The sequence below is a fragment of the Pezoporus wallicus genome, unplaced genomic scaffold (assembly GCF_028554395.1).
Source record: "Pezoporus wallicus isolate ANWC-B61680 ecotype Strahan unplaced genomic scaffold, APGP_CSIRO_Pwel_v1 contig_7910, whole genome shotgun sequence".
Classification (NCBI taxonomy): domain Eukaryota; kingdom Metazoa; phylum Chordata; class Aves; order Psittaciformes; family Psittacidae; genus Pezoporus; species Pezoporus wallicus.
Genome location: NW_026641702.1, coordinates 698,938 through 714,858, shown reverse-complemented (window position 1 = coordinate 714,858; position 15,921 = coordinate 698,938). Strand labels below are relative to the sequence as shown.

At 36.2% G+C, this 15,921-nt stretch overlaps 1 protein-coding gene across 5 annotated transcripts in view; it reads right to left on the bottom strand.

Annotated features, from left to right (window-relative positions):
* Positions 1-15,921, bottom strand: part of PPP1R13B (protein phosphatase 1 regulatory subunit 13B) — an 87,092-nt gene that overhangs the window by 50,435 nt on the left and 20,736 nt on the right. The window contains exon 1 of one of the 5 annotated variants that reach the window (XM_057425006.1): positions 8,282-8,525. The exons of 3 other annotated variants lie outside the window; for them this stretch is intronic. In XM_057425006.1, the coding sequence (XP_057280989.1) occupies positions 8,282-8,407 (126 nt within the window). In that variant the 5' untranslated portion in view covers positions 8,408-8,525. Of the gene's footprint in view, positions 1-8,281; positions 8,526-15,921 lie in introns of those variants that run through there. One more of the 5 variants, XM_057425011.1, reaches the window with a different exon arrangement.

Here is a 15,921-nt window from a genome sequence, read left to right as displayed (position 1 = left end):
TCTATGAGATCTTTATCCTCACTTATTACACCATCTCTTTTTACAGCTGGATAATGTCACCTACAGAAATTTCAACAGGTGTCATCCATAGAGATGACATAATTTTATCTTTCTGGCCCTGATCTCTTGCTAAGGAAGCTAAAATGTTGGCAATCTTCAGTCAACTCTTGTGAAAACCTACCTATCAATTCAAGTTCCATATGGCTGTAACATTTAGTCCTTAGCCACGTTTCTCCAATGACACCCTAGATTTCACACTCATAACAACACATAGGTACCTATCGCTGTGAGCTGTAATACAGACATCTTTGACACCAAGCATTTTCTGTCTTGTGTCTCAAATATATCTCCAGTTTTCCTGGACAATATATAAAAATAGATAGGGATTTTTTCCTATCCACTCTGAGAGCATTAGCTGATAGTCTGAAAACTTGCCTATTAGTTTCCTACCTTTTCACTGGTGTGCCTTTTTTACTCATGATGCTTGTAACAGCAAAAATCATTCTTCATACCTATGGCTTTGACCACATTGCCTTTCTGTGTCAGCCCTGATAAGCATAATTTACTGCTCTTCACTTCCCCATTGTGAAGTGGAACCCTCTTCCCTATAACTTTTCAAACCATATCAAGAAATTGATGCTGAATCAGTCCTTTACACCAGTTTCCTCCCTCCTTGTGCTAAACAGGTGGTTTTATGCTTTCTTCTGTGTTGTTCATCATGCCCTATATGCACTTGCAAAGCAACCTCATTGTTTTCCTTGAAGACCTTTGTTTACTTTTCAGGGTACAAAACACATTGACAGCTTACTTGTGTTCAATATGCTGAGAAGTGCTGCCAATCAGGCTCATAAATATTGCTTTGTCTATTTAGACTTCTCTGTCCAGCTCCTCTCTTATTTCTTCCCAAACCAAGGCTCCAGGAGCTGTGCAACAGAGACGCATCCTATCTTGTCTACTACAGCAGAGATCCCACAAGGCCACAACTCAATGCTTTACATACTATTATATAGAAACAAATAATCCTTAAAATGAGTCTGATGTCCTTTGTTCTAAACAAATTTGTTCAGGCTGCCCTAAAAACCAACTTGTCTTCCCTACTCGAGTTTTGCGACTTCATTTGCACTCTTCTAGTACAATGCAAGTACCTGTGATTGGAATAAGAATTAAACCAGCACCACAAAACCAGATAGCAGCTGATGTGGCACACTGTTTCTTAAGAAATAGCCTAAAAAGTTAAAACTCGAACCACTGAAGTTTTTTTCCTCACTATTTTTCTACAGTCTTAGTAAAGAAGTAAACCTTTTGATCTTCAGCTAATATCCCCAATTAAAAAGAACAGGTATACATTTAATTAGATCCTCTTTAACAACAGCTTTCATGGAGACAAGAAATACATCTTACTCAACTACTAACTTACACTACCAAGACCTGAAATACTGGTGCTTGAATAGAATAAATTGTACACCCACACTTCCCACTGCCTTATGCCCAAGTTAATTTACTAACTCAGACAGCTGATACAACAAATATTGCAAATACAACAACACAGTCCATATAAATATGTATCTCCTGAAATCCTGCTTGCAGGAAAGTGAATTATTTAGCCCACCAGAACGCAATCAAATACTATTTCAGGACATTCTGACAGATTAGAATTTACAAGAAGCCCAAGATTATTCTCTTATAGTCATATATTCAATGAGAAAAAGAGAAGTAGTGACTTCTGGTGATGAAGATGGGAAATTACTCAGCTGACTTTTTACTTTACATGTAACTGATTCTTAACACACACTTCCACTCAAAACCACGGTTCCTGGCAGAAGTGGATCAGATGATCATTACTTTTCCTTCATGTAACCTGTTTCATGTCCACAACAATAATTTAGAAAAATCACATCTATGAAAGATTAGAAGATCATTCAAGTTGTGAACAAAAAGGGAAAAAAAAAAACCAACCATCTCCTGAGAAAATTAAAACCATTAATTTTTCCCTTTGTGCTATCCATTGCTCTTGTTACCCAAATCTAGATACAGGAATGCCTACCTGATACTAAAGATACAGTGCATAATAGATCTTCTTGTGTTAATAACTTTTGCCAATTCAAGAATTATCAAGCATATGAGTTAAGAATATACTGAGTGTTTAACACAGCTAAATTCACACACTGCTGTTTAGTCCTCTTAGATTTTCCATTTAATTTTTTTGGTTGTGGGTTGTTTTTTTCCTTCAACCAACCTAGAAATTTCATTGTGTAAAGAATGTGTTCAGATATTTTACAATAAGAAATGATAAAAAGGCCTCTTCCAGCAGTGATAAGACTTTTCAAATACATTAAATGTTTGCTATTAAAGGATGGCACACAGTGAACTTAAAGTACAAAACACATTTCTGACAGAAATGCCAACTTCATTCCTTCTGTTTCACAGGAATTGGAAGGCATTATCTTCTCACCATGCATTTCTCCTTAATAAAGAGTTCCAAAACATCCATTCAATCTTCTGCTTTGACATTTCAGAGAACTTAGTGGTGCCTACAACTCCAAGACGAGAACAGCGAGCAAAGAAAAGGTATCTTCAAAGTAAATCTCTCTTGCAGAGTAGAGACCTTAACATCTCTCAGGAAGTTTTAGTAACTTTCATCCTCGATTTTGACAACCCGAGAGTCCCAAAAACTTGCTGTATTTAAAATGCTACTACAATAGAGGGGTAACCAAGATGCCCAAAACCGTACCTTAATAAAATGTCGAAGTCCCATCAAACAAATACACACTTCAGTTAAGACTGATTTTCAGTTACTAGTAAAATTGCAAAATGAGATGCAGGCAAAATGTGAAGTAGTGAAAAATCAACTGTTTGGTAACAAGACATACTAATATGCCCAACTCTGCATCATGTAGAATGGCCAGAGAAAAAGCTACATATTATCCATTACCTCATACAACTTTCCTTGACTGGAATTCCTACCATTACATAAATCTTGCATCAGCTACAGCTGTAGAAATTCTAGTTGCATATTTCTATCACTAAAGCAGAATTATAACTTTATTTGCAGTATGAACACCGTCCTTTCTTAAGATTATATAGTTAATTAGGTGAGGCTTTAAGCAATTATATTTTAAAAAGTAACCAGACTATGGAATTATAACCACAAAACTGTTTTAATTAAAGCAATGTAAAGATAATTCTTGACTCAAGTCATCAGTATTTCTTTATATACTGTTGAGATTTCAGAACAAATAAGACCCAAATAAATCTCTGATGTTATGTATAAACCCCAGAAAAACAGTAATAATATTAAACCATTTCACATTCCTATATTAAAAATAAATATTTAAATTCAAATAAACAAGTTATTCACCATCATGCTTTGTTCCAATAATTATTTACCTTCAGATGAAGCTGTTATTCTTAAAAACAGATCTGTTGAGTAATTTCTTGCAATGTGTTTAAGAGTCTTCTTTCAAATAACAGCATCAAGACATAGAGCAATTTATTATCGACTACTCAGCTTTTCATCAGATTTCTCTCATTTAATATATTTTCCCTTCATATGGGGTAAGAAATAACTGTGCTTAATTTCCATGTGTCTGAATGCATTTCCTCACATCCAAACTGTACAAACTTTGAGTTCAGGCCAAAATTTAGAGCATAGTGATGTTTGTTGACTACTAGTAAAATTCAAAAAGGCTGTGCAACCACAGACTTGAGTTTGCAGAGAACACAAAAATGAGTGAAGTTTTCTGCCAAAATGCAGACTTGTGAAACTAATAGCATGTTTCCTAGTACACCTTCAAATCTGAAGCCAACTGCCTCCCTATGGCCTGCAAACGAATTCACAAAATTGGGAACAAGTCTCAGACACTAAAACTGTGTAGCATTCAGCTATGGGCTACCAATAAGCATTAAATCTGTAATTTTCACTGTTTATTAACTTAAGAATTTATAAGGTTACTCTAAAATACAAACAACCTAATATTAGTCTTAGATAACATTTGCAATTTTGATCAAATCTGAAAATTTAATGTTGCTTAAATGTCCTTAAACTATACTTACCTCACAGAAGTATTTTTGCATAAGCTTGTACACAAGTTGCATTAATTGCTTGTTTGCAATCACTGAAAAAATATAAAATTCACCTCGAGATCACCCTCATCAGGCTCTGCACAAGACAATCTGAGTACAGGAAGCACAGTCAAGAGAAAAATAACACAATAGTCTTGTCAGACAATAGTGGTACCAACATTTATTGGAGGGGTATAAAATTACTTCTCTTGCTAGAGCACAGGAATAACTTTCCTTTTTTTTTAATATTTAACTCCTATTATAAAAATATAAAAGCACAGCATTAAAAGGAATCCTTAAACAGCATTTCCCTACATTTTTATAAGGCCTACATGTATACAATGTTCTTTGTATACAAAGAACTAATAAAAACCACAGACATTTTCTCTCAGGACTTTCAGGACTGTTGCATCTGCACATCCCCAGTAAGTGAGCTTTCATATGTGACAGCAGGTGTTCAACAGAATTCAGACTATATCAAAATCCTACACCTCCTCGATATTCATTTGCTGAAGGGATATTTATGATGCTTTCTTGCTTTTTGTTACTGAAAGACAAAAAGCTACAGCATCAATTGTAAATGGAGAATTTGAAGCCTCTTTCAGTAGCAGAGCTTTTTGTACAGCAGAGAAATAAGCCAACTTTTTTGCTAGAGGAAGGAAACAGCAGCTACCATAACATTTAATATATTCAACTAAACAAGACAGATCCACAGATTATTAAATGAAAGGTACTGTAGTAGTTAATTGAAAGACATCCAGAGCTCTAGGAAAACAATACCTAATGAAAACAATAGCAACTACAAGTTCACTTGTGTAAACAATACAAGCAACCCACAGACTGGAATGGGTATTCTACAAGCTGTGAGGAGCAAAACATGAATAGGGCTATAAAAACAACTGACCTAACAAATGCTACATTTCTAGCATCTGCCTACAACAGAAGAGTGACATGATCATTTAGACATTATAATCCTAGATCAGATTTTAGACTCTGCTTTGTTATGATCAGAAGTCACAGTCAATCCATGGTACTAAACCACTGCCAGCTTTCCAGACGTTGTCTTTATAGAAGCCATTTGTTGTTTGTCACAACATCAGAATGCCTTCTTTTAGATTCAGATGGTTCTGTTAAAAGTAAGCAGAAGCTGAGATTTGGATAAATTAATTTAAAAGATGGGCAGTAAACTTTTGGCTGCAGAAGGGAAAAGGGGGATAGCTGAAAAGGGAAAAGTTAAAAGAACAAAAGAGGTTGCACTACAAACAAAACTATCAATTTAAACGGAAATCTGTCCAAGTGCAGTATTTAATGGCATTAGCTAAAGCAACACAGCCTTAAGTTAGAAAAATCTGTAAAACGTGCCTCTTGTGATGTTTTCTAGTGGAAAATGTAATTTGGCACTTGCTACAGAATGAGTTCAACATCCCTGAATCATATTATCTGTTGGCTTGATTCCTAAATTGCTACATCTGCAGAAACAGCAAGAGATCTTGTTGTTCTCCTTGATGCAAATGATTCTACCAAAGGACTGTCAAGACACGAGTTACCACATAAAAGTCTTTTAAAAATGGGGATAATTCCAGGTACATTGACAAGCTCTTGCTGAGCACATTTCTCAGTTAGGTAACATACATTATAAATGGAGAGATATTTAATCTTTCCAGAGCAAGGCTTTGAAATTTTGTTTTGTTCCACTGTTTAAAAGACTGTGGACTGTACACTCTCCTTTATCATATACACAACTGTTGATTAAAAGGTGGAAGTTGGAAACTCTTATGAAAGACTGACCAGTCGATGCTGAATTTCATAAACCCCTTACAAGGTTCATGACAACTCAGTACATATAAGTATGTATTCTTACCCTGCTGATTAGCATTCTCTAATAATAGATGGCAAATGAGTCTCTGCTATCTATCAGCCAAGAACAGAAGACTGGTCTTCCCACCAGGCAGGAAGTCCTAGCATTTTTCTGACATTTACTGGCTTCATTAAAGATGCTCTTTTTTACCTTTTAGAATATTTTTACCTGTGACTCTTAGGATGACAAACCTTTTCTAGTGCTGCCTGCCTAATTTCAATGAGATTTATCTAAAGTACGTTGAAAGATACAGTAAAAAGCAGGCAACAACAATGCTGTGCTGCTTATTAAAAAAGTAAAAGCATTTGATAATCTAGTTAAGAAATAGCAGATATCCTTGCTATAACTATGCATTTTAGTAGTTGTTTAGGCCTATTATAAGAATTCCTTGAACAACGGATTCTTGCCAAATTCTTTAGAAAAATGCAGCAGACACTGCATGTGCAAAGGCATGGAACACTCATAATATGCAGGAAAAGTCAGACATTCAGGGGACAGCAAGACTCCAGATCAAAACAACAGCTACATTGGTGCAGTCATCTTTCCTGAAGTCCATTTGTCCATTATTTCTGACAGCTCTATTTTGATAATATATAAACATGATGCCCATGTTTCCACTATTCCTCACATCTCCAACCCAAGGTCCTCCAAACCAAATGGTTTGGAAAGCTTAAGTGGGGCCACCTAGCACAGCGCCAAGAGTGGCCCCACAGCCCCTAGGGAAGAGGAAAGAGGAATCACTGTGGCACTACAACTGCTTCCCAATGCACAGTTTCACAAACATAACTCGGTGCCAGTGTTCAGAGGTTTCAATCTTTCATATCTGCCAAAGCAGCCAGCACTGTACAAATACATGACAAGCTTGAAACAACAGTTCTAAAATATTAACTCCCCATTTAATCAGCTGACAAAAATCGCATGTTAAAAAAATACTATTAAAGTTTCCAAATCGCTACAGAAGACGTTGCTGAACAATACCACAACTGTAAAATTTGCAGTATACTCAGGTGAACTGGGAATAAGTTAAAAACTAAATTAATCCAAGATGACTCAGCTTCAGAAATCATTTTATTACATAAGAATCTCAGCTTTCCAGACGGGGGAAAAAAAAAAAAAAAAGAAAAAAAAAGGAGGGTGATACAAGGTGAAAATCTATTCAGGGTTTTTGCATATTTGCATTAGCAATACTACAATTTACTTTGAAATAAAGCTCATTCTGACAACACAAGGCAAAGCTGAAGAGCAGGGTTAACCATGAGGGTTTGGGTTAATTTTCCTGAAAGACAACTTAAATCTTCAAAATCCACAAACAGAAGCATCCCACAGAATACATATCACAGAACTGAGTGTTCTCAAATTATTGAAAATATTTTGGCCAAGGCTGAGAAAAGGGAGGTGCTGATGTGTTTGACCTTGTCAACAGCTACAGCAAAGTCATCCAAAAATCCACTGAATTCCAGAAAAGCCTGAGCTACCTACTGCATTAAAAATAATATCATTAAAAAATTATAGGATACAGAGACAGACATTTGTGTCTTTTCATTTACAGCTTTTCAACATAACACCAAAAAAAAAACAACCAAAAACCCCAAAAAGTTAAACCCCAAAACAAAGCCAAATAACCGTCACAGTATTTTTACTAAAGACATTGTGCTTTTTGCCAATTAATAAAGGTGATTTGCAGCACTGAACATCACTTTTTAATTTTACAAACAAGAAGCAACTTTTATAAGATCTACAGACACACACCCATATGTGAAATTGCAACTGGAATCAGCACTACTCTTTCCTTTTATTTTCAACAGAGCAAAACAAGAAGGGACTGCCACAGCTTTCTCCCACAGAGCGGAAAGTATTAACAAAATCCTGATTGTTTAGTGTATTGCTTTCTGGGAATACCAACCATTCAATCTTAGATGTCATGTTAGCTGGCTTGGCAAAAATATAAAAAGTGAAAAGTGAATACATCCTTTGGGATTCAACAGGCAGTCTGTAGGGTTTTCCTTCCATCACAGTGGAAACTGCACATAACAGAAAATAACTTTCCAGGGCGTACCTTTAGTTTTTAAATGGCAGATTTAAAAATTAAAAGCTGTTCTGTTCTACTCTCAGATCTCACTGAATCAAAACCCACAAATCATAATAAAAAAAATAAAATCAACATATGCAAGGTAAAAGTAAAGATTTGAGGCATTTCATATATAGAAGAAACCATTAAGACAATAATCTATCATCTTCAAGTAAAATTGCACATAAACACGCTCTAACCCATTATTAAGGATACACTGTTCAGTTAAAAAAAATAAATAATCTAAACCGCTTCATTTTACAGCAAAGACAGAAAAAGTGATGCAATCCCACCTTTTTTTTTTTAATTCTGTCCTTTTTCCATTTTTTAGAGTTAAGTCCAGTCTTTTGTGGCAGCCAAGATTTCTCTTTTGAGGTTTTTATAATATTCTGAAGAACCATCCTCAAAATATTCTTCATGTGGACACTTGTAAACAGCAACAAATATAAAAAAGTGTGTAGAGCTAAAAACTAAGAACAGTTTCTGTGCACAACTACAGTGAAAAACTACTTAAACAGAGTATTTTTGGTCTCTGGCATATGAATTCAAGCAGTAATGACGAGCAGTGATAAGCAGTTCTAAAGAAACAAGACAGGCCACAGTTGTGACAGGAACAAGATAGGCTAGATCAAGTTTCACCTAATTAGGCAAGGTTGCAGTAGGGGAGTTCTGTGCAACAGTAATCTTTGTTTGCTATTATAATAATGACAAACAGTAAGTATTCATCTTAAATTTACATATAAGGCTCTGCCCATCTCAAAAGAGACAGAAGTGATTTTCCTGTTAAGGGGACAACGATACGAGATGTTCCAAGAGCAAATAATCATAACAAGTATCAGAAGACATTTCCATGACATTTTCTTAGATCAGGAAAATGTTTTAAAATGACCATCAGTTTAAAAACAAAACAAACCACAACAACAAATCTACCATGTATTTATGCCTAAAAATACTATAGTTCAAGCACTACTTTGTGCTTGGCTAAGTCTGCCTTCTTGCTGGACATAATTCAAGCAGCAGAGAATATAAAATGGTAAACTGTGTTTTTGATTGCCTCTTCATGTCAAGGGACAGAGAATGTTTGTCATCGTTCCTGTCAACATTATACAGGATCCAGAGTGGGGAACAGACAGAGAGATGGCACCAAGAGTGCATTTAGCTTTTGCTCTACAATTGCAGGAGCAAAGCATATTCTCCATTCCCTTAATAGAGAAAACTGAGATAAAGAGTCGGCAACTGACACAAGGGGGTAAAAAAATAGAAAGAAACCAAAGAAAAACAAAACAAAGCATAATCCAAACCACACTATGAAAGAACAACACACCTGAACAACCCAGCTCTCTTAGAACACAGCTATGATGTACGTTTTCTGTGTAGCCCTTCAGACGTTAGTTGCAGGAAAGGAAAAATAAGGGGTTCTCAGCTTCATTATCATCCACTGAACTGTTACATTATCCTTCCCTGCAAAGGGCAGCAAAGAAGAAAAAGCTAGTATGCCACCATATTTAGCCTGCTTCACTACCCAGAAATAGTAATGTCCTTCCTTAAATCATTTTGTCGGTAACAAAAACACTCTAATCCCAATCAGTATTCCTTCCTTCCCCAGCAAACATGTATCATAGTGAGAGGTTTATTCAGAATATAATTGGTTGAATCATTTCAGACTTATAAAATGCTGCAACTTTAAAAAGTTAACCTGTGAGTAACTGAGAACCTTTTAAATAGATAAGGAACCCTTCTTAAAAGGGAAGGGTTGTTTTGTTTTTGGAAGGATGGGAAAATCTAAAACCAGACTGCATCTTTATCTGCCAGAAAAACAAACTGTATCACATGATTAAATATTTCAGAGGAAAAGCTGGGTCTATATTGACAATATTGTACCACTTTTCTAACTATGGCTACTGGCTGAATTCTTCTAAAAACTCCCCAAACTCACAAAACCTTACTGCAACAGAAAGGCATGACATACACATGCAGACCAGAAATACATGGAGTGTCCAAAACTGAAGCTTGCCATCCCTATTGAGTAACAGGGTTCTTCCAAGAGAACAGGCACATAAACATAAACACATGTGTCATTGAACTTCCCTTTCACCCCATTATCCTCCCTTCCGGAATAACTAAAAACATCTGCAAGTAGTTTGTTAAATCAGATAAATAGTAAAAGCAATACATGCACAGTATAGCCCCTTGCTTTCTCTCTTATACATAGATGCATTGTCTCCATATTGTGTATCTGATGAAGTGCAGCTATTTGTCTGACTGATTTAACTGTTACTTTTAGGTAGGTAAATCTGAATCTAGAGTATATATAGAGAGATAAGGACACTACAGCCTGTGGTTGCTTAATATATTATCAGCCTCAAAACCCTCAATTAAAGAAATAAGAGTGTTTTCCTCCCCAAAAATGTGGAGGTTTCAAATATTCTAAATGAAGGTGAGGTACGCAGACAGAAGTTACAATCCTACTTTGAATGTATGAACCACATAAGATCCCAGAGGATTTGCCCTGTGTGACAAGCTCAACAAACCTATATATATATGCAGATTATCTAAATCACTCAGTAGGAAAATAACTGCAGTCTGTGATCCCACTAAAACATTTTAACATGAAGACACTCATGACCTCTGAAAAATCACATGGAATGATGTAGAAGAAAGAATACAAAGAAAACTGGAAGCATAATTATCTAAAATAACACAAGTTTACATCAAATAATTACACAAAATGAGAAATTACATAACATAAAGTTATAGGTTAAAATTGGTGGATGTGAGCAACTAAGAATACTGAGAAGTAACAGACAAGTATACAGAAAAGGAAGAGGTAGAATAAAAAAACAACACTGTGTAGAGTATCACTAACTTTAAATTAAGGCTTGTTTTAATAGGTATTGTTCTACTTTACCACCTTATCTTACCCTCTCACTAATTTTCAGTTCTTTCCCTTGCTACATAAACTATATTGTAAATCCTTGATATGCAAATGTACCATTTATTTTGAACATGCTTACCTACTGTGTACAACTGCACAGAGGCCGAGCTAATCTTTACCCATATTTGCAGACAATTAATTTATACAGACACTTTAAGACTACTTCCAGATGAAAATTAACAAACCCCACAAAAACAGCTTGTTTGCTTTTTATACATTCTCTTTCAGTGCTTTTCAATCAGAAAATCATGGATCATGCTGGGAAAAGTAAAAAAAAAAAAAAAACAAAAAAAAAAAAAAAAAAAAAACCACAAGCAAACCAAACAACCACCACCAATAAACCAAACAACCCCCCCCCAAAAAAAAAAAACAAACAAAACCAAAAAGAAACAAAACCAAAAAGAAACAAACCAACCCCACCCAACACCTGACCCCAGCCAAAACTAAAGAAAAAAAATAATCTAATTTTTAACAAGTGAATTAATATTACTTAATGAGACTGTAAAGCCTAAGTGTACTTATCACTTCCACTTTGGTAAACTGACAGCTAAGTATACATAGTTCTTAAAAATGTTTCACGTAAAAGCAGGTGATGCTCTATTGCACTCTAACTGTACTATGCTCAGTAACCTATGCAGAACATAATTCATGGTGAGTGTGTTTCCTGTTTCCAATCAAAAGATAAAGAAAACAAAAGTGAAAAAGAACTGGATTTAAACATGTCAAATACATTCATTTATATAACATTCAGAAAAGAAATTGTGCTCAGCATGCTCTTTTCCAGAGGAGGATTCGTGCCTCTCCAAATGACAGAAACACAGTAGCACCCCCAGAACCCCTGCATATCTTACTCTTTTCCAGCATGACTACCAACACCAATATATAAAAATATACATAGCTATGTGACAATACTCACATTTTTGCATTCTTTCATATATTTTGAGACATCTTTTCTCACTAGAAAACTGCAGTACTTAACAAAACAAGGATGATGAATGAAAGGAAGGCAAAAGGTTTATAAAGAAACTCAGACACAATTGGAACACTCTCATTCCCGAGTACTGGAAGAAAAGAGGTTATTGAGATGCCAGTGCTTGAAAAATTCCTGTATCATTTGAGAGATCATAAGAAAAAGCTGACCAAAAGTTTTTTTCTGCTATTGAAAAACATATAGGCAAGTACATGCACACTCCTTATCAAGCTTCCTCATAATTTTACACCAAGGCTTCTTCAGAACTGAGAGAAAGAACTGAGCAATACTTGGTAGCTTCAGATGACTAGGAAAGGGCAACAGCAGTACATAGGGGTAATCCAGTAATGCACTGAACACTCAAATCATAAAGATCTCTTCGGGTGAATGTTGTAACACACCCAGAAATGCAAAAATGCTGTATTAGAAACACTGTGTAGTAAATCTTCTTAGTGTCTTATGTCCCTTAAAGTGCTTTAGTTTCTTTTTTTTAGACTATGATTTTCTACCTTAAGCACAAAAAAAAAATCCACTATAAAAAGGTATAAAAATGATATCAAAGTAGTCCAAAGGTTGGTACACATGAATCAAATTCAGAAGTTCTTTATGTTTATCTAAAAATGAGGAAGCACAGCAGTTGATACATAAATTATTCCACAGTAAGTATTTGAGTTGTACTCCAAAAAAAAAAAAAACCTAACACACTGGGGTAAACAGCAGTTTATAATTTAGCATTTAAACTGATTTAAACTTCCTTCACCACTTCACCTCCCATCAGTGCTAAAAAAACAAACACTACTGCTCTACCATCAGGAAAAAAGAAAAAATAAACATAAAGTAAAATTACAGCGCTGTGCTCAGAAATTTGGCCCCAGGTGGGGTGGGGTGGGGTTGCAAGCAACAGATTTGAAACTGATTTGTTTCAATGTAAAGCTTGGATTTTTATAGCATATTCCCGTATCCAACAAGCTCTTGCTGAAGTGATGATAACTGACAACAAAACGGTAAACACATTGCACTGCACTGTACACCAAGAAGCTATTCAGAAAAAGGACTGAAAAGGTTTCCAAGTGACATGGGCTAGAACAGAAAACAGTCCGTGTGATCTGGTTTTAAAATAATGGCATGGATCCTGACACGACTTAGAGAAGTGCAAAGGAGGTCAACCACTACAGATTATTTTTTTTCCCCCACTATTAGAAGTACATCACTCAAACTTCAAGCTCAAATTCAGGTAACTTGGGACAATAAAGCAGTACATAAGGAAATTAAGCATCAGGCATGCTGAGACATTCAGAGCTGCATGCAGGGAAGAAGCTGCACAGAGATGAGTTTCATAGTTTATTTTTATGAGACACTTACAAGAATTCAATAACCTCCCAAAGTGTATGTACAGTCCAACTGTTTGGAGCCTGAACAGTAATTAACCCATTCTTTAGTCTGCAGAATCATCCAAAATTTCAGTTCCAAGAACTTGCTGGTTTTAAATACACAGTATGAAAATCTAAGTACTTCTCTTACAATGTATCTCAACAGCAACTTTGACATTAAGAACCCTGTCTGACTATTTCTAAGTATATATTTGACAAAGCTAAGCACCTGGCATACACATGTATTATAAAAATTATCTTACAGAATTTGTAAGAAATAGCTGTCAGTTCATAGATGCTAATACTTTCACAGATGCCCAAATAACAAGTTAGCTAAGCTGCCAGTAAGTAACTTAAGTTTCAGGCAAGTAATAACTTACTAGATGTACTGCTTTCTGATACTGCCCACATCATCACATGGTATATGCTCTGGCTACCATATTCTCCCCTCTACAAAATGCTAAGAGGCTGCCAACCATTTTACAGACATCAATTATACCATAACAATGTACAAATATCCTTTCCTTGTTCTGTATCTTGTCAAAGGAAGTGACTGATACATTAGTAACATTTATTCCAGATATTAAGACAATGTTTTTAATTGAAGTAGTTTGAAAACTCTTTGGCTGGTTGGGATAGATTCAGGTCAGGTTTTGACCAACACACTGGTTAATATTTTACAAGATAGTCAGATATCTGAAACTTGGTTTGTTTGCTTGTTTTTAAAAGAAGTAGTAAGTGTGGGGGAAGAGGCAGGAGAAAAGAGGCTGAACTACATTGAAAGTATAGTACCTTCATAATGAGTAAGAATGCCAACAAATGCTGTTCAATCGTGAATCACAAATTATCTAATTCTATTTCCGAATGCAATTTGTCTAAAGATTTTCTGATGCAAACATGCATTCAGACTATATCTCCTCCACTTAAATTGTATCTCCTATTCTAAACTAAGACTTAAGCCATCTTATTTGACAAAAAAAAATTATACGCAGGTAAGCACAGGCTGGGGAGCAGCTCTGTGGAAAGGGACCTTGGGGTCATGGTGGATCACAGTGTGAGTGAACAGCATTTTGCTGTTGTGGAGAAAGTCAACAGAATGCTCGGTTGCATCATCAAGACATCACCAGCAAAGGTAAAGAAGTCATTATCCTGCTCTATTCAGCAGTTGTGAGGCCACACCTGGAATACTGGGTTCAGTTTTGGTCCCTGCTGTACAAAAAAGATGTGGACAGGCTGGAGAGTGTCCAGAGAAGGGCCACAGAGATGACCAAAGGACTGGGAAGCCACGTGATGAAAGGCTGAAGGAGCTAAGCTTATTCAGCCTTGAGAAAAGAAGGCTTGAGAAACCTTATCACCATGTTTCAGTATTTAAAGGGTGGCTATAAAGAAGATAGAGACTCTTCTTTTACAAGGGGTCACATGGAAAAGACCCCAGGGGTAATGGGCACAAAGTACTCCCAGGAAGATTCCCATTGGACACAAGGGGAAAATTTTTCACAATGAGAACAATCAGGCATTGGAATCATCTTCCCAGGAAGCGGTAGATTCCCCAGTGTTGGGCACTTTCAAGACTTGACAGGGTGCTGGGACATTTAGGTCACACTTTGTCAAGAAAAGTTGGACCAGATGATCATTGAGGTCCCTTCCAACATGGTATTGTGTGATAAGCCCGTACTTAATGGCTATGGCAAACTTTGCTAGTCTCAAACCACCCTCTTTCTTTCCCTTTAAACATCAGAGAGCAGCACAGGCAATACTTTTCTCCAAACATTAATAACATGGCCCTGCCTACTGCTTTGTTCATCTAAGGCTGTAACTCTCAACAAGTCTCAGCTATTCAACTTAGTAGGTGTGGACAGATATGTTCTGGTTTTTAGAGGAGCAAGGTTTGCTGGTCTCCAGGTATCAAAAACTGGCTCTTGGGAAAGTAAACCACAGAATTAATTCAGATGCCAGTCAATCCACTGTGCTTCTGCGCATGAAGTCAGCCCATGGGATTTATGATTTTTGGAGGTCAGCCTGGCAGAGATGCTGGGCATGACACTGTTTTCTTGTTTTAGCTTCAGAGAGCAGGGAAGTTACTCTTCTTTGCCCCTTGGGACACGGATTACATTCCAAAATCATCCAGATATACCTCACCATATTCACCATGGAGTCATTTCAGGCTAAAAAAAAAAAAATAAAAAAAATAAATCCAAACAGCCTAAGCTAATAAAACTGTTTACATCCTTCCTGCAATCTACACTTTTCTGTGCCTTCTTGTGCTGGTTTCAGTGCTTATCTGACCCTGCACCGAGTTGGTTTCAGTGTGCTTAGTTGGCAGAAAAGTATCCTGGGGACAGAGAGAAAAAAAAACAAAAAAAACCAAAAGGCAAACAACTTCCTGCTGAGTTCACAAACTGAAACAGCTCAGTACAGAATCAGGTATCTAACAGAGCTAATACCGAAGAGAGGGCAGCAGGGAGGCAGGCCTACAGCAGCCCCTGCAGTTGTATCAATTTCACCTACACAAAACTGAAAACTCAGTTTCACACAGTCTCAATTTATAAACATTAGCTTAGTCATGTGACAGTTAAAATCCTTTAGTCGAACCTAAAGTACACATAAGGATATGTACATTAAATACAGTGTGCGTGACGTATGCAAGTTTAGAATAAA